We start from the raw sequence: 20,042 nt of genomic DNA on the forward strand, positions 1-20,042 counted from the left end.
ACACACATACGTACACAAACACTATCAAGTTGCTAAAACTATTGCATATCTTAGTTCCACCTGGATTGAGCTTCTACTTTTTCCACCTGATTGTGAATACTAATAATCTCTCTCTTTCTTACACACTTTCCTGGGCACATAAACATCTCATCAACTCTTGTCATTCCAGATCCAGCACTTTCCTCTTACTGGTTGTGTTCCCTATTAATTATTCAATATTAAAACATCATTGCACATCATAATTTGATATTTTTTTCAACAAAGTACAACACTTTTCTACAGTGAATTCTTTATAACATTCACCTTACATAGTATATTATTTGAGACTTTAAGTTAGAGTCAGGCTACCACAGTGGCAATATGTCACTAATTAACTGTAGGTAGTTTTCAAAAGAGCTACTTTTGTACTTTGACTAAAGTACTTTTCAACACAAATAATCTGACTTACTTTCAAGTATTCCTTCATAACAAATCCATCTTGCATTTTTGTTTTCTTTTGTTCGTTTTTGTCTCTTTATATCATGACCTCTCTCTAAAATCTCACACATCATGAACCCACGTCCCGCTGAGGCCAACAGGAATTAAAGTGTACTGGTGCATTTCCAAGAGGTGACGAATGACTTTCCACTCGGCTTCACAGTGTCACCAGCACACATCACTCCCGCCGCCAAACCCTGACCCACCGGCCCCCCCCACTTCCGGGAAAGCAGAGCCGATCAATCACATAGACGGATCAATGCCTCTGATTGGGCTGTTGCATAAGGCTGTTTTATGAGGTCACAATGCCAGCCGGTGGGCAGGAAGCAGAGACGCTGTAAACACCCCGCCTTCTGAGTAAGTGACTGGCCAATCGAGACATTCGACTGTGAGTAAAGGTTGGATTCTATTGGCTGACAGCGGTGATGTCAAACCAGAGAGCGATCGTTTTAATGAACGAAAATCGATGTAACAAATACAGTAGGACTACAGGATATAAGATACTTGGCATACAGATTTAGAAAACAATTTATAGAGTTATAGACAAGTTATAGACTAAAATATTATAAACCTTCACACATAATAAGTCACCAGTAAACGAAGCATGTAGTAATGATGCCTGCATGGAAGACCTAAACAAAGGCTATAGAAAATAACAGAAAGACCTAATAAAACAGTCTTGCAGTAAATACCAGTTCTGTAATTGGTCTAATGACATTTCATGTATCATGTTGCCATTAAAACACATATGTTACTCAAATAATGATAGTTTGATGTCTACTATAGCAGACACACAATGCTAGTAGTAATCAGTGGAATAATATTGTAGTTTCTGTTTTACCTTCAACACCTGCAAAGGGGAAAAGTCTCCAAAATAAAGAGGTTGTTACAGGACACCCACCAACAAAAGCTGAAGACACAAAATGACTCAAACTGACCATAAAAAAAACTGAACATTATTGACAACATTGACCAAACTGGTATATAGTGCAGGGCTAGTGTAATGTGCTGTAAGGTGTTTGTGTTTTTTGTCCAGCACTTGTAACTCTCAGTACTGTACCTCTCAATACAAGAGAGAGGACCTGACAGTGGAAGAGACTTTCATATACAGTGATATGTCGCCATCTAGAGGAATGTAGTGAAACACAATCCAAATAAACAAACATCTTTGCCTGTGTCATTTTTTGAAGACTACAGGAATATAAACACATAAAAGGTTCAACAATAACCATCATAAATCCTTCAAATTGTACAGAAATGGGAGCCATTTCATACAACACTGTATATTAGCACAGGGTTTGTTTGATAACCTACCTTAAAATTATTAGTTGTAACAGTTTGTCTATTCAACAACTTTGTTAAAACACCCAAATGGAAAGATTTATATAAACTAAAATCTCAGATTTATTTTCATATTTCTTTATTGTAAATTGAACAAAAAACTAAATAATAGGAGAGCTAACATACTTATTAGATGGGTTGTACTTACTTTAGTTTGCTCTTTATGTTGTTTTTAATGCTCATAATCCAGGGATTGGTAGCTTATTCTACTTTTCCACTGATTGTTAAGATGTATCGGCAATTGTATCTACTATGTGCCAAATGTGTGAAGCATAAATGGTTGAAATCCCATTTTAATTTGTTTCTCTACACAACAGGTCAGTATTTTCCATATGCTGGAAACACTTTAGAAGACAGCAACACACATACAAAATCTGACTTTTTCAGTCATATTTGTCCAGATTGTAGCAGCAAAAATCTGAAATGCTGGCATTGGTCTGCAGATCATGGTGCCCATATTTCTCACAGACCAATGCTGACTCCTCGTGCTCTCTCAGTCTGTTATAATGGCTTTAGAGAAAGTGACCCTAGATCTCTCAAATTCAGGATGAAAAATACTAAATATCCATTCAATAGTTTATGTAAATCAATAAAATGTAAACCAGTGGTGAACAGTCCTACCTGATCAGCTATTCTGCGTCCACCAATAAAAGGAGGCCAAAGTCTCTGAACCTCCAGCAGTACTCTATGCAGGTAATCAGGGTCTTCCATTGCTCGCCGACGTGTCTTCTCCTGAACATGGAGAAAAGGATTTTTGTTTGTTCATTTCATTTAAAAGCAAAGGATACTGGTCAAGAAAAGTCAGTTAAAAAGCAAAAAGAGCCACAAGAGCTGTGTTTGTGTACCTGTTCGTTTCCACTGAGTGCCAGTGTGAAGGAGGTGAGCAGTGACGCCAGAGCTTTGGGGATCAGAGCTGAGATGAACAGCAGGAGATGCTGGGAGGCAGAGTTGGAGTCCGGCAGTGGCAGAGAGCCAAGACGGCCGACAAAACTGGAGAGAGCCAGCGAGAGCAACATTAAGATTAAGATGTCAAGTTCAACAAATCAGTTCTTATGAACAGAATAGTTACTAAGCAAATAAGCACATAATCAACAGCCTCTGACAGTGTACGATTTATGGCACAGAGAGTTTTATACATTAGTATGTCCTTGCAAGAGCCAAATACAGCAATCCAATTGCGAAGGTGTGATAGAAGCCAGTTGAAACAGGTTTTTAGCACATCTTGATGTTGTGCAACCAACTTACTGTTACAGGTCTCCACTAAACTATATATTCAAAAAAAGGTTTGTCTGCCTGTTTTTTTATTTTTTTATTTTTTTTTAAGTATTATTTTTTTGGCCTTTATGCCTTTATATTGACAGTGATAGCTGGAGACGAGACAAGGATAGAGGCAGAGAGAGAGGGGATGACATGCAGCAAAGCCGCAGGTCGGACTCGAACCTGGGCCGCTGCGTATATGGGTTGCCAGCTCTACCGACTGAGCTAACCGGGCGCCCAGGTTTGTCTGCTTGTGTGTGTTTTGTACCACATGGTACGAAAGATAGTTATATCTGTAGTATGAACTGAGTTTCATTATATGGGCAGTCTCACCCCTGCTTGTCATTCTCCAGTTTATCTTTGATGATGTCCATCAGTTTGTCTCTGGCATCCAGAGCGGTGGAGAAACCCGACGACCACAGGGGAACCTTCACGTTCACCGGAGCAGAGATCAAACCTGCAGGGGTGGAAGAGGATGTGTTAATAAATTTACTGAACTGAAATGAAAGGGGAAGCTGGAGATTTTGCAACACTGTATTGCAGAACAACAAAACTGACTAACTAAATAAGTCTGCACGAGAGCGAAAACCCTTTTGGAGCACTTCATTTGATCTGAACAGAAAGAATAGGGGGCTGCTTATAAGGTCAAGGGCAGCCCTGCACTCACACATCTAAACCTGGCTGTGTATTTATAAAAAATGGTCATGAGTTGTGTGTGTGTGTGTGTGTGTGTGTGTGTGTATCTTACCATGCCAATGCTGGGTGCAGAGCTGTACGATTTCCTGGTAAAGTTCAGGCTGCTCGTCCGCTTGCACGTTCAGAAACAGGCCCAAAACCAACTCTGTCCCAAGACGCTTAAAGGCAGAGTACACACATGCTGGCTGGCCACTTCACATATACGCACACACATTCACACATAGATTAGTTGCGTACATTATCTTTACAGTCCCAAAACAATTAGCCTGTAATGTAAACATGAAGTGACTTGAATAAAAGGATGCTAACAATCACACAATGGACTGAAAATAACAATATCAATCACACAATGACAATATATGTTCATATTTCAAAGAAGACAAACAAACACAAGAAACCAAAGCCGACAGGAATATGAGGAATTGTGGAGATGGGTGTTATTATTATACAACTATTCAAAACCTAACTGTTGTGTGGCTGCTGTGTACCTTGCTTATTTGTGCACACAACCTTTACACCTCCCCAATCATGTTTTTGCTGTTATTGTTTATCCAAATTTTATATTTTAGTTTTACAGCTTGGGAAACAACTTGTACATCCCTAGAATGAATCTAAATGCTTTGACTGCTGGAGGTTTAGTACAAGTGTTACCTAAGAGAAAGGTCCTTCAGACAGCGCTCACATACACTGTGGAGAGAAAGAGGTAGAAACACACACAGGCACACAAACATTAGTAAGTTTCTTAATAATAAAATAATAAATGAATGTTGTAGCAGTGCATTTAGCTACATTCTGTACATTGTAGTAATAAGATCAGCTACATTCACTTGTTATTCCAGCATTTCAATCATATTACACAGAGTTAATGTAGATTGTGGAGTCTTGCTTAAGAAACCTTTGACATGGTTGGACACAGCAACAACTGTTGCAGCAATACAGGCTTTGCAGTTGTGTAACAAATGTCCTTGCTACCATTTTTAGTGTCATCATGGACATCCACTGAACAAGAGGCTCTAAATACACAATTAGAGTTTAAAAAAAAAAGTGAATTAGCTCCATGGCTTTTGAAACTCAGGTTTGACTGTGAACCATGTGACTTTCAGGGTCATAAACTACACATCAGCACATACAACAACATATAATATGAATGAATGCGTAATACCCCTACCTGGTGATATAATCACTTGATGATTCCAAACAACTTCCTGCGAACAGGCTGGTAAGAGACAGACGCAGAAGACATGCCTCCTCACCTAAAACACACAAATACAAGCTACTCATGTTTATAAAGGCAGAGCTGAATTTAAGCATATTTTTCCAGTTACACTTATTGTTGTGAGTGGCTAGAGTTATTTTTCTTTTTTTTGTGGAAAGTATTAGTATCATTTGCTTTAGAATATTTTCTCTTGTTTTGGTTATACATTCTGTATGACTGATGCTTTTTTTCAAGAAAAAACATTAACAGCGGTGGTTTCTCGGCCTAACAGACACTGGTTTCTTCGTCCAATTTGCTATTTTAAACTAAACTGTGTATAAAATACATTTCTGAAGAACCAGAGATGGTTTTCATTCAATCTGTGTTCGCCTGACAGCAATGATAGGCATTTATGTGGCAGTATACCGTTTAGGGCAGCAACAACAATTACTTTCAAGATCAGTTCATCTACTTTTAACAGTTAATCTTTCCAAGGTGATGCCTTCAAATGTTTTGTTTTGTTCAACCATCACTTCAAAACCAAAAGATATTGAGTTTACTATCATAGAAGAAGAAGAACATCAGAAAATATTCACAATTACGGTAAAGGCACTGGCAAATGGTTAACCAGTTCTGCTTGAAAAATAACTGTTGCTGATTAAGTTTGGTCAATCAACCGTGTTGATTGCTGCTAATGCTGTAATATTTGAGCGCCTCCTTAGAAGCCCAGTTTTTACCTATTTGTGGGGGTTTTTGTGTTTACCATTAGCAGTGACAACGGTGTCTCCATACATGTTGGTCATCAAGTCAGTTGGATCCTTCAGAAACAAGCTGGACTTCTCTGAAACGCACAACATAACATTTATTACTCACACACACGCTGAATACATACTGTTCACCCACTCGCTATCAGACACATAAAGTCCATGTTGGGGTTTGATTCTGCCTGCAGGTTTGTGTGGGCTATACAAAGCAGGCTAGCAGGACAACACACAGCTTAAAAATGAGATAGGAAATGAAATCAAGGTTGGACATATTATATATCTAAGGGGATTGCAGTGTACGTACACACAAAGACTCTTTTAGGAACATTTATTTCCCCATCTGCTTGGAAAGTAAAATTCAGTCATTAAAGTGTAGTTAATTGTCTAGACTTTAGAGACTATGAGTAATTGTTAATTGTTTTATAATGTCTTGTGTATTATGTATGTATCTCAATACAGTGTTCCACTATTTCTTTTATTATTTCCTCATATGATATGAAATTATTCCATGAGATTTCCTTGTTCACAAATTTTAGAAAAAACTGAATATAAAACGCAATAAGGAATAAAAGATGTTGTATTCCTGTATATTTCTCTCCCTACCTATGTTACAGGTATTGAAAAACAAATGTGGTTGCCGAAAGTCAGATACAGTATTGGCACTGATATCTAAATAAGCAAAGTCCTTCTTTAACGGCTGTCTAATGAATAATAAGTCCTATGACTTATAATAAGTTACATTGCACATTAACGTGAGTTTATGGCAACTTCATTAAGGTTTATTGTATGTATTATTTCTCATTTCCTATTTTCCCTCCTTATACTCTAGACTACTAGAATACTAGATGATTTTCTTTGGTTTTTCTGTATTTTCTTTTAATATTCTTTAACATATGTTGGAGTTATAGATAGGGTAGCAGACTGTATTAAGACTACAATAAGACTTCATCTGAGTAATATCCTCCCTAACCCCCCTTCAGAAACATCACGAGTCTCTCCCATGACAAATCAGACTAATCTCGGGGTGAATTACAGAGGAAATTTCCCTTTTGTTCCTATGCCTGAGAGCAAAATCTGACTCATTATCCTAAAGCAAAGGAGACAAGGTCCTTATAAGCTCTCTAGAAACTACAGACACACTAAGTCCCCTGTAAGAATATAAATGTGTATTGACACAGGTTTGATTAAACCAAACAGGTATCAACTCTAATTAATTTATCAATAATGATCAGAACTATTGCTCACACTATAAGACCCAGCCTATGAGTCACCACTAATGATCTTGTGATTTATTTTTTATGTTTTTTGTCGTTAGGAACAAACATGGTAATGCTGGTGCTCACCTGTGGCACACACACACACTATACTTCATACACAGCCGTACAGAGGTACACACCAGACAGCAGCTCTCTCATCCCCTGCACGGAGCAGAGGAAGGCGGTCGGTCTGTTCAGCAGCCGGCACTGAAACACTCTGCTCCGGTGTTTCTCGATCCTCTGCCGGCAGAAGCCCACCGGGTCCCGGTAAAACTCCAACGACTTGTCCCCGAGCACCGAAACACCTGCATTTCCTGGTAGTTTAGCCATTCAGGGCCGACGTATGCGTAGAAAACGGGATTTTACCGAGGTTTTTTTTTTAATTTTAAAGGTGGATTCAATCAGGATGTTAACCGCTGCACGCTTAAACAACAGTGGTTCTAAACTTTATTAAGACCCGGTCCCGGTTCACAGTAAACCCTGCTGTCATCGCCTGCTAATGTTTTTTATTGCGCTGGCTCCAGGAGCGACCTGTGTGTCAGATTACTGCTATCTCATTGGTGGCACTGTTTTTTTCTGACGTAACTGAATGCATCCCGCTGCATCGGAGAGTGGCGCGTTCAGGAGCTGTCCGTAATTTAGGGCTTGCACTTCTGGCACGACTACAACAGCTGTATGCTTCATTGACTGTCATGACTACAGGCTGGTTCAAAGGTCCAGTGTGTAACATTTAGGAGGATCTATCTAGTTATTCGATAGTTTTCATTAGTGTATAAGCACCTAAAAAAAAATAAGAGTAGGCTATGTGTGTTTTTGTTACTTTGAATGAGACGTTTCCATCAGAGGGAATGGGTCTCCTTCTACGGAGTCTGCCATGTTGAACTGCCATGTTTGTACTGTAGCTACCTGGCTTAGTATATCTTTTCAACACTACAAGTGTAATACACTATGTCTAATGTACAATTTAATTTCATGTTGTTTTGTTGCACTCCATAGTTTCACATTTATTGTCCCACGTGGATAGAGCCGTGTCCCGACCGAAAAAACGACTCAGACACTGATATTGTTATCATTTCTGCATAAAGGTTTAGTTGTTTGAATAAATTCTATTTTATGTTTTTGCCACACTATACGCCTCTTATTTAGCAGCGTTAAAAGCACTCAACAAACCAACACATCAAAGATTCTGCATATATGTGTGGTGCTTTATATCTGGATGGGTTTAAGTGTTGGTTTTCGTATGTATCTCATGTTGGCTCCAGGCTGTGAGGGTTTGAAGGGGGCCTTGGCTCCATACGGTTTGGGGAGAGGGAGAGGACCGGTCTGGGGGATGTATGCAGTGGGGCGTGCTTTAGCCTGGGTGTAGTCTCCGTTGGGCAAGAGGTTCCATTCCTCTTCTACAGCCAACCTCTCTCCCTCCTCTTTCTCCCTTTGTCTCCTCATCTTATCTCGGAGCATCCTCCTCCACTCCTCCTCTAGCTCAGGGTATGGTAGCAAGCCCTGAACTGTTGTGCTGTCTGTTTTCGTCATTCCACTGAAAGTCCTGGCAGGCTGCGGCAACAACCCGCAATGAATTCCAGTTGTTGGAGGAGGAGCTGGAGCAACAGGTGGTGTTGCTGCAGGGTTGCTTTTAGGTGCCGCACTGAGACAGGGGACTCTTCTCCAGGGTTGTGGAGCTGCTGAAGGAGGACAAGAGGTAAGGGGTGTGTGGAGAGGTGAAACCTTCAATCCCAGCCTCTCCAGCACAGCATCAGTGCGTCTCTTTGCGATAGCACACAGCCTCTCTGTCTGACTCAGCAGAGCCGCCATCTCAGCCCTAGACTGACCGAAGACACCAAAGCTGTCTTGTCTCTGGTGCTTCTGTGTTTAAAAAAGAAGCAATTTCAAATGTGAAATCAATTGAATTCAAATAACAATAACATTTTACAAGTGGTTTGGTTGTTTTAACAGTTTCCGTATGCTAAACTGAATAAACCTTTAAACAAATATTAAGTACACACAAAGTGTAAAACATTTCATGCTCAGTTCTTGTTTCATGTTGTCAGTTGTTAAAACTTTTCAGAATAAATGTAAAATACTGCTTATTTGGGCCAGTAATTACACACTTAAACCAGCAGAGCTATTAGATGCTCTGTATGCATCTCTGAAAAACATTCAGATGTGAACAGCAGAAGGTTTATAGAATAAAACAGTTGGTTGTACTTACACTATCACCATCAGACCTCCTTCTCCTCCCGAAATGATGGAAGATGTCTGAAGCCATAACTATCACTAAAGTTTTACTTTCACCAATGAGTAAGAAAAACTGAGTATTTTGACTAAACTAGATCAGGTTTTGGTTCTGCAGCTGTACATTCTTTGTGATTTCACAGTGAGGCCTGAACACTCTAAAACTATGGAACATTCTAGTTCTAATGGTGCATAGAAGGAAAATATCATAAGAAACTGAATCTTTATCAAAAACAAGTATTTCTGGTGCTGTGTGGAGCTGGAAACCTGGTTTTATTTCAAAAACAGATTCAGATTCAAAGACAGGTATAATACTGATCCAAACCCAGTTTCACCTCTCACTCTGCTTACAGCAGAGAACCCAGATTGCTGGCCCAGGGCCTTTCCCAGCCCTGCATTGCCCTCCCTCTGTCCGCAAAAATATGTGAAAAATATGTTATAATCTGGCCTGCATCGTCTTATTTTTTAAATATCTTTTCTAGTTAATTCAATATGAACTACCTCTTCTTACTCAATTAAAATAAAAACACAATTTTGTTTTTGTTTTCCTGTATAATTCTTGCATCCATTTTTTTATCATCTGATTAGCTGCCTTCGGCTTGTGGTGATACTTGAGTATGTTATTTAAATCACTAGTAAGTTGTAACTAATGGATTAATTATTATTTATATAGTTAATACATCATTTACGAATGATGAAAAAATGGAAATGGACTGTAAGTTCTTGTTGAGGCTATCAACATACTTTGTATAATTGTCAGAATGGTCCATGCATGAAGATTAATTAATGTGCAGTTGTTGCATAATGAAAAATCGAATTATGGGGGGTATTTCTTAATTTAATTTCCTAAGACAAGCAATACAAATCAGCATGCCAAAGCATCAGCTTGTTCCATTATCCAACTTGTACAATGGAAATTGAAGGAAGTCAAGAGCTGAAAACAGAGACAGCTCACCTTCAAAGTAATGGTTTTACATATTGAAACTTAAATATTGTAATATTGTTAATAACACCATTAACATATCTGGCCCTAGGTGTATTCTCTGTCCACTACTTATTTAAGTAATGGGCATGTAAAAACTGCTGTTGTACAACAGAAGAAATGATGGGGAGGGAAAATAATCTGCTTTGTTACCTTGTGTCCCTGATTTGTGAAAAACTTGTTATACCACAAATATTGCTGTTGCATTTGTTTTTTCTTTTTGGTTTATAATAGGAAAGAGCTCATGGATTTCTGTTTTGCGGGATTGGAGAACTGCAAATAAAATAACGTATGTTTATATGACTGAGCTCTGTTGAAGGGTCAGAGGCCATCAGTGTAGGGTAGCAAAGGATTGCATGTAATAAATAAGTAACTATAAGCAGCCCAAAAACGCAAAGGGTGTAATTAGATTATATATAGACATTGTTGTCAAGGATTTGTCAAGGACCTAAGCTCCCAGATCAGAACCTACTGTTCACAAACATGATAAAAATTTATTCCATACGGCTGTGATTTTGGACCATCTGAGCAACACTGCGACCAATAATTGAACTACTAGTTAATTTTTTAGTTTTAGATAACTTTCCCTCACGTCAAACACTTAATTAACAGAATATTATGGTAGTTACATGAACTGGCCACCAGGCGGTAGCAAACATCCTGCAAGAAAAGTGTTTTCTGCATTGCAAGGTGCCGCATAAACTGAAGCACCTTTCTCATCATGCTCTTAAAATCATTTCTGTATTTAACATAGGTATATAAAAAATATATAAAAACACTAGATATAGACATAGGTATAGAATCTTGTGTTTGAGTCAAAGGCAAGATCAGAGCCCTAAAACATTAGCAGTAGGAAGCAAGTCTGAAATGTTTATGTTTATTTTTCATGAACTTGAAAAAAGGGAATAGCCAGACAGTTCTGTCCTCCTTTTGGATTTACAATGAACTAATCAGGTCTACTGTATATCTCCTTTTGGTGCATCAACACTTTCTCTACAACCACTATTGCTGTGCACAAGCATGTCTGGACTGTGCTTTCTCAAGAAAAAAATTAAAGTTTATTTCAAACTGATCACATGATCATAATGAGGACTCAGGACCTGAAGAATAAGAACGCATCAGTGATATGAACTCATTTGTTTCCATAAATCATATCGACCAATTATGACACCTCATAAATGCATTATGCAACATGATCTGCAAAATAAATGCCATTACATGAAAAGAAAAACCTGAAGTAAAAATAGCCATGACTCATCTGTGAAAAGATTGAGCCATATCCTACTTATTTATATGTACACAGTATGAAAGTTTTTAAACACTAAACCCTAACCCTAACCCTAACCCTAAACAAACACGAAAATGGCAAAACTCGATACAAAAAACAATAACCAGTTAAGATGCAATCAAACAATATAGACATTATGTTCCAAAACAGTCTAAAAAATAAAAGAAAAACATTACATTTAACAGCAAACACACTGACCAAGAGTACTAGTTCCAGATACTTCCTTTTACAAAAATGCTAAAGATTAAGAACTTCTTGGTAGAACTGCTTATAAGAGAGCTTTTCAACTTTTGTTTCAAGTGCTGTAAGGTGTGTTTAAAGAGCCAACATCTCTGCTTGAAGCCAAAAATGTTTAACTGATTTGTCACTGGAAGTTGTAATCGAGCCAGGAGTTGCACTGCTCGTAGTAGTGCTGGTAGAAGTATCAGCACAGAAAGGCCGGTTAGAAAATGTGGAAATGTACAGTGTATGTTTCACAACAGATCCACTGTAGTTTTTATGACCAAGAATGCAACAAGTAAAGTGACAGCTGATCACGCGTGACAGCTTCTACAACACTGATTCATCTTGTGATAAAACAAGATGGTGGTTATGGGGATGAGTATGCAAAGTTCTGTCTGGTTGGTTGACATACCTCTCATACTTCCTTCAACTGCTCCTTGGTTGTCAAAGCTCAAACCTGGTTTGAAAAACAAATTCTACGAACAACAAAGGATCCCAACTGCTTCAAGAACATGTGACTTGCTGGTTTGAATTGTTATTGTCAACACAATAATGTGCTTGTGTAGCCTACATTTCACACACTTAAAAGGGAAAAAAACACACTAAACTAATGGAACTAATGGCAATGCAACCGATGCAACAATGTAGTCTCTGCATGCTGTTCTCAGCTTGTTCAGTTCCTTAGAAATGTAATCACACATGTATGAGGTTCATAATGTTGATGGGTGTGTGAGAGCAGGGCGAGAGTGTGACTTTCACTCTTCTTTCAGGGTCTGTACACAATGATTTCATGAGAGTTGTTCATGTTTGGGGGTTTTGGGCACCTATGAACTTTATTCTCTGAAGAACTTTATTAGCATTTGTCTCTTTTCATGGGGTTATCAGTAAGCCTCATAAAGAACAGTGGTAGGGGAGGTCAGGAAGAGAGAAAAAGCCAGATAAATAAAAAAAGAGATAAATAGAAACAGACACACAGACAGAAATACATGAAGGCGAGAGAATGAGAAGGACAAATTCAGCGAGGCAGAAGGCTATTTGAGCTGCCTCAAAAGATTCCTGCAGAACTACATTCTTACCAAAAATACTTCCCACACAGCCACAGTGTCTTCATCATAAACTCTGAGTCTGACTGTGTTCTACTAAACTTGATGGGAAATTTAAGTTTGAATATTGCAATGAAGACCTCTAAAATAATGGTTTAATTATGTGTTGCTATATGTTTTCTTGAGCTGAGGCCTAAGCAGGACACTATAAAAAGTTAATAATAATAAAAAATAAATAATCACACACAAGCCTTAGTGCTTTAGTATGTCTTCTTTTATTTAATATTTGTTCTTGTTTTATTGTATTAATTGCATCTAGTTTCTAACAATTTTGTTCAATAGGTTTACATGTCAGTGGTGGAGCCTATTCAGTATTCACTTCAATACCACACTGTGGAAGTTCTCCACTACAAGTAAAATGTACATTAAGTATCCAAAGTAAAATAACTCATAGTAAAATGCTCCCTGTTAGTGTTTTACTATCATATATGATGTTTTTGGATTAATAATCTGCCTTGGATGCATACGGTTGAGATCATTTTAACTACTTTATATACTGCTGGGTATCTACAGCAATGCATCATATTCTACAAGATCATTATGTGTTTGTAGTGTCGCTGTTAATCACGTATCTCTAAAAAGTGAACTTTTCACCAGAAAAACAGCCCTGTATTCAGTCTTGTGACAATGCATTTTCCAGCTAAATCAAGTAGGACAATTTATTTAACCAAAAATGGAACACTTTGTCCTTTAGTTTATCAGAAACATTCCAAATCATCACATTAGGAGATACATGGTCTTCACTGGACATGAAGTAGGCTATATGAAACATTATATATATTATTATACAAACACTAAAAATCTGTGGGAAAACTGCCTCTTACCATCTATTCTGTTTGTTAGTGTGGTAGCCTATCCTCTATATGCATACATGCTTCATCCTTTTTGAGTTGGTTATTTAAACAAGCATTTGAGGACTACAGCCCTTTATTACAGACATATAAAGTGTATGGGACAATGACGACAAGTGGGTATAAATGTAGAACTTTTTTTAAACTTGAGCCAGCTGAAGATACAGGCGCGCCCTCCCCCCTAGAGACTATCCCCTGACAAAAATGTAGATCCTTTTCTTTATCACTTATCACACACATTTGCATGATAACAGCGCCGTCGAAACTCATCTCTCCCCGTCGTTGCTGCTGCAGGTGAGGATGAAGCAGCACTCAGCCCGGCTGCTGCGCCCAGTTGCTGCGCACGGCGCGCCACACCTGTCCTATTTGGGGACAGGTGAGATCCCGCCCACTGCCAGGTTTCAGTCGGACTTGTTTAAGACCAGCTGCTGCTGTCTAAATTACTAGTACTAGAGTTTGGGACTAAGAAGACACACGTCAATAACAACAACAGCAACAACAGCAGCGATCATGCCGAGGCGATCATCGCAAGAGTGGATCCGGATATCCCAGCGCACCCCGGGCATCCTGATCTTTGGGATGGTCCTGGTTCCCTGTGGCTGGATCCTGAACCTGACATCCACCGTGGCCCCAAACTGGAGGACCATCAACAACCTCCCCAACACCTCGCCCGACACGTTTATCCAGCAAGGCATCTGGGACATCTGCAGGGCCACATCGACCAACACGAGAGACCAGTGCAACCTGCAGGACACCACGTATTTCGGGAACCAGATCATCGAGGTCGCCCAGGGTTTGATGGTGGCCTCCTTGATCCTGACAATAATCGGGCTGGCCGTGGCCATCCCGGGGGTCCGCTGCTGGAGAGACAAGCCTAACTGGATAGTGGCCGGTCTGGGCGGGCTGTTGTTCTTCCTCTCGGGCGTTATGACCATCATACCCATCGCCTGGTACACCCACATCCTCCCGAACATCTCATCGGTGACCCCGCTCTCAGATGTGCGCGTCGGCTACTGCATCATCCTGGGCTACATCGGCGGCATATTCGAAATCCTGGGCGGTTTCGTCATGTTCATTGGGATCTGCCGGTGCTGCGGAGGCAAGAACCGCGGGGAGAGGCGGGTGGAGGAGGTCACGGGCGCCCGGTTCAGCCACCAGAAGCCTCCGCCGAGACGAATTGAGGTGCCGAGCCTGAACCGAGCCAGGAGCACCGCCAGCAGCGTGGCGTACTCCAATAACTCCATGGAAGAAGATGTATCCTTCCCCCGGGCCAAGAGCCCCGCTCCCCGGGTAGTCAACACCTCCTACAGCAGCAGACCCTACGATGCCGACCTATGAGAGGCAGATGACCCACAAGAAACCCCACAGGAGAGGAGAACGACTTGAAGATAGACATTTTATTATATTATTATAAAAGGGACTGAGAGTGGAGAGTATAGGAATAAGCAACGGTAATTATAACACAATGATAACATCACACATCTAGCCAACTGCAGTAAAACTTTACCTGTCTATAATATTCTATAATATTGTAGTACTAAGATAGAAGGTACTGAAACCATTAAAGTACTCACTTAACTTTTGTAGAATTAGTTTGAGGCCACAAAGGGATATTGTAGGAATATTTCAGTGGTACTAAGAGATCAAATACCTTAAATATTATGAAATCACTGTAAACTCACTATTAAGTGAAGGCCTCTTTGAGTATTACAGTTTCACCGTTAAGGAAGTGGTTCTTGAAGGCGAACATGTATAATAGTGTTAAATGGTGTACAGATGAGACTCATTATGGCCTAAGCTGGGTTATGAATAATGCTAACGTCAGTGTAATACATTATAGGTGTTCCCCCTTAAGCAGTGCAGTTATGGGATATGAAGCATTCTGTAACAGTGAAACATGAAGAGAAAACCTACTTTTTTTCTGCAAATGATGCTGAAGTCCACATGTAAATAGTCATCTTTAAGGAAACGTTGCATTTTTCTGTGTACAATGGCTAATGCATCAATCTGGTTCTTTTTTTCCCCTTCTCTTTCTCCATTTATATGTAAATACTGTATTCTTATGCACTTTACAATAATGGCCAAACTCGTAGGACAACAGGTCATTCTGAGTCTCTGTTTAAAAAACACACACAAGGTGATCAATGTTGTTCTAATTGCTCTGTGGTACATGTGTTGTTAATTAAATGTGCCCTGTGTTTCCTAATAACAGACTTCTAAGTGCATTTCCTCAACGTAACTCTTTTTGCTTTTGGTGGAGGCGAGTGTAAAAAGTAAACGCAGTATTAAAATAGTCAGAGTTTACTGCAGAAGTGCAAAGGCAATGAATCTGGTTTCAAGAGATTTGATAACTGGAAATATGTGTGGTTGCATGTCGATAGAGGCTTCTCTGTGCTGCAGTCAGGACACATTTTGAATGAATCAAGCATCATGTGTGTAGTTCTGCAGTAAGGAAATAGTGTCTCTACAGCAAGAATCTGAAAAGTTGCATGAAAATGAATCAGCCCTTTAGTGTGATTGATTCCTTCTGTGCCATAGAAAGAAAGAAAGAAAGAAAGAAAGATAGGACAAAAGTCATTAGGGACACTAGTCAAACACAGACACATACAGACAGGCTACATTTTACAGTGATATATTTGTCTTTCTTTGCTCAGTCATAGTTTAAGTATACAGACAATGTAGCCTGACCGGTCTGGTTGGTTTCTTTACGCATCTTGTCTGACAACATTACCTCTTCTGTTTAAACTGGCCTGAGATCTCAAACAAGGGGACACTGTAGTGAACTGTCGTTCTATAGCTCCTGGTAAGTCTTTTGTAGTTAAATTGGCCTCCTGGAAATGATCATGCAGTATACCCTGGACCTGTTGAATGCCACAAACAACTACTTAGGCACTTTTTAGAGCAAAAGTTAGCAGTTTTTATACTCACTCCTCTAATCTTCAGGTAGGAATGCTGTTACTGTGCTTTTGTTGAAACAACTTAAGAAACTGTACTTTTAACAACTCCTCTAAGTAATTGTTTTAGAGTAGTAGATGAATGGAAAATTCTGCTGGGACATAACATGAGAAATTAAGGCTTTTGAATAATTCTTTTTCAAAACCAGTTCACAAAGCAGTACAATCATTGAACGATGGCATAGGAGAAGACAGACGTTTTCAAATTAGAATTAAACAATAAAACCACCAGTTGCAGTGATAGTAGTAATTTGAAAAATTAACTTTTCACTCTGTGTTGAACAAAGGCCGGCGCCATTGGTGCATAAAAAATTAGACTTCATCAGATTCTGGTAATACAAATACTGAACCAGAGTTTTTTTCTGAATGAGTTTGTATTGCTTCCTGCAGTCTCATTTCCTCTGAAGTGGTTATATAATAAATGTATAATGATTTGCTTTATTTGTAAGCACCTTTCATATAAGAAATGCAGCTCAAAGTGCTTTACAGCAGAGGAAATACATGCATAAGAGTGCTTCACATTAAAAAATACATAGAATGAACCTGAAAACAGGGATATAATGCCATTATTAATGGAAAATATGATGGGAAATAAAATAACAGAATACATAGAATGCATAAAATCAAGTAAAATACAATGTTTATAGAAAGTGTGCTAACAGACCATGTACCTTCAGGTGAGTGACAGCCGTGTATTACACTACTGAGTGTGGTTGAGAAGCTCCAGTTACTCTTGACACTTATGAGACAGGAATCATTACATTTTATTATAACATCTAGTTGAAACAAATCCTGTCAGACAGACAAATTTGTAGCGAATTTATTCACATTTACCATAAGTGCAGGACAGATGTCAGTAAGAGAAGTATTGCTCATATAAGTCTTAATCAGTTCTTCCCTCTCATGGTAACAAGTACACACCCAAAAAGACAAAAAGGTCTATTCACTGGCTTCTGCATTTGAGATTTTGAGAAGTGCTTTGTTTCACACTACTGTCCAAAAAATTGCCACACAGGATGACTCATACGATGACGGTCCAAGATAGGTGGGGTGAGGATGGATGCTGCGTTTAGGGGGTGATAAAAGTCGTCAGTTTTTATTTATAGTCTCATTCTCTTGGGTTGCTGAAAAGCTTTGTCCTCTCTGGTCATCCACAAAGAGCTACTCTTTTACAAGTCCATTCTCAAAACTTTAAAATGACCACCCCCTTTAATCTTTATAGTGCTGTACTATAGTATACTATAGTGAGTTTGAAATCATCAGTGTAACCAGCACAGAGCATAGCACACAATAAATGTTAAAGGGGCACTCCAGTGATTTCTGGACTTAAAGTTGAGATAAGACAAGAGATAGATTTTAGAAAATGTGCATGTTCATGCATCATAGGCAGAAATATCTTCACTTTCAGTTTCTAGCAACCAATTGCATTAAAATATCCACATCTTTCAGTCCACCACCCTATCTAAGCCCATGCTGAGATACCATCACCAGGGTTATTTTATTAGACTTTAGAAAGCTCCTCCACAGCCTAATGTAAGCATTATGTAAGCCTTAATCAGTGGATTTTTCCTTTAATAATTAAATATATAACATATGACACACTTTTAAAGTAGGGCGCCTCCTTCTGTAAATCAAACAAGTCTGCTTGTAACAGATTTTTTCTCCCATAACAAAGATGTTGAAGCTTGTCAGCCTGTGTGACTGCACATTAGTCATTCTGAGTCTCGTTTCCTGTTGAGTTCAGTAAACACTGGAGATGATACTATCATGTCACAGGATCCCAGAAAGAGGTTAAACAGGCAGCAGTGGATGTTTTGGTGTACAACACACACAGACTGACAGCTGTCTGTTGTCAGTGTTAATACACATTGATAGCTTAAAGCAGTGTGTAAGAACAACTTAGTAATGATTTTAAAGTGACAAAGCCGGTATTTCAATTATTTTTATTATTGGGGTAGCTTAAAAAAATACTATAAATGTTAATGTAAATAATATTATCAGACTAATAAATAGCTTTTACTTGTAGGACCATAGTTATGACGAGCTAGTGGCTAGCATAGCTACAAACAATAGCTAACTAATGGACAAATTGATAGTAAATTGATACTAAGCATTGAAATAAAGTGTGATAGTTGTTATTCCTCTATCTCTAATGTAAACAGCAGTAAATAATTCATAATGGAAAGTCTTAAAATGTCACCTGAAATGTTGACCAAAACAAACAAACAAACTTCGTCATGTCAAGAAATAACTTTATTATACGAATCTTTGGCATTTATACAGTGGTTATATATAAAGCATTGATCTGTGTGAGTTTATGTACATTCTATTTGAAAGATGGTGAACACATAATACAGTAGCCTACATACAGTATGAAAAGCATACTTGCAGCAAGGTATTGTAGTTGCATATTATAAAAAATATTCAAAAATTTATACAATTGCTCATATTAAACAGTAACAAACAAGTTAACCTACATTTACCAACTGTGGAATATAATGACTAAGAGGAGAACAGAAGTAACGCCCCCACCACCACCACCACCACCACCAGAATGAACTATGTCAACTACCCGAAACTAAAATGTGTGTGCACGCCTTCCCAGATCCTGTTTTGCTTCATTTTAAAATCTTTTCCGACTGATGTAATCGTCTTGGGTTGATTATTCTTTTTAAATAGCATGTAGTTTTTATTTTTATACTACTGCAGGTTGGTGCTGAATATTTACTTGCAACTACTGCTATTTACTTAAATGTTGTGTGTGGTAGATTGAAAATTAACAGTAAAGTCATGGGGACTTTTGTGAACAAAAATGTCTTTACTTTTGTCATCATCATAACTAGAGTGAGATGAATATTGCCAAAACTCATCTAAGGTGTATATATTATATAATTCTGTCACCCTGACCCATCACTTCCTATAGAGAAGAACGACAAACAAACTGCTCAGCCACTTAGAATCCGTTTATATACAAAAATGCACATGCTCAACAATGATTTATACAAGTGATACATGTCTGACTACATGAACTATTGTGTAATCCAGCAACACAAAACAGAGAGGAAGACAAGGTTATATAAAAAGAAGTTATGCATCTTGCTCATAAAAAAGTTGTGCTTAGTTACAAAAAAAGGCATATAAAACATAGTTATTCAGTCAATAATGTACAAAACAAAGAGGCAAAACAGCACAAAGAAGCACTTAACACTGGCTACGTTCCTGAGAGATTACTCAGTAAGGACTAACTGACCGTCTAGCTTTGATTTAGACAGTACAAAGGTTTATTTCTAACAAAATATCGATCTGCAAACTGAGATTCAGAGAGCACAGGAACTCAAAAGCTCACAGACACAGTAAGCAGGAAACAAAGTGCATAATGAGACAAAATCTAGAGACGCAAATGCTTTCCGGAACTTCTGTAAAATCA

At 38.6% G+C, this 20,042-nt stretch overlaps 2 protein-coding genes across 2 annotated transcripts in view; one reads left to right on the plus strand and one right to left on the minus strand.

Annotated features, from left to right (window-relative positions):
* Positions 1-7,527, minus strand: part of LOC118332856 (cytochrome P450 26B1-like) — a 15,896-nt gene extending 8,369 nt beyond the window's left edge. The window contains exons 1-8 of the mRNA XM_035668291.1: positions 7,127-7,527; positions 5,730-5,807; positions 4,940-5,024; positions 4,423-4,458; positions 3,824-3,963; positions 3,409-3,532; positions 2,664-2,808; positions 2,440-2,550 (exon numbers count right to left, since the gene is read on the minus strand). Of these exons, the coding sequence (XP_035524184.1) occupies positions 2,440-2,550; positions 2,664-2,808; positions 3,409-3,532; positions 3,824-3,963; positions 4,423-4,458; positions 4,940-5,024; positions 5,730-5,807; positions 7,127-7,316 (909 nt within the window). The 5' untranslated portion in view covers positions 7,317-7,527. The remainder of the gene's footprint in view (positions 1-2,439; positions 2,551-2,663; positions 2,809-3,408; positions 3,533-3,823; positions 3,964-4,422; positions 4,459-4,939; positions 5,025-5,729; positions 5,808-7,126) is intronic.
* A 6,462-nt stretch (positions 7,528-13,989) lies between these two features.
* cldn23a (claudin 23a) lies at positions 13,990-15,867 on the plus strand. The gene has a single exon (XM_035667475.1). The coding sequence runs from the start codon at positions 14,172-14,174 to the stop codon at positions 14,997-14,999; it is 828 nt and encodes a 275-aa protein (XP_035523368.1). The 5' UTR covers positions 13,990-14,171; the 3' UTR covers positions 15,000-15,867.
* The last annotated feature ends 4,175 nt before the right edge of the window (positions 15,868-20,042 follow it).

Source organism: Morone saxatilis, unplaced genomic scaffold (genome assembly GCF_004916995.1).
Source record: "Morone saxatilis isolate NCDOM2014 unplaced genomic scaffold, NCSU_SB_2.0 Contig21, whole genome shotgun sequence".
Lineage (NCBI taxonomy): Eukaryota > Metazoa > Chordata > Actinopteri > Moronidae > Morone > Morone saxatilis.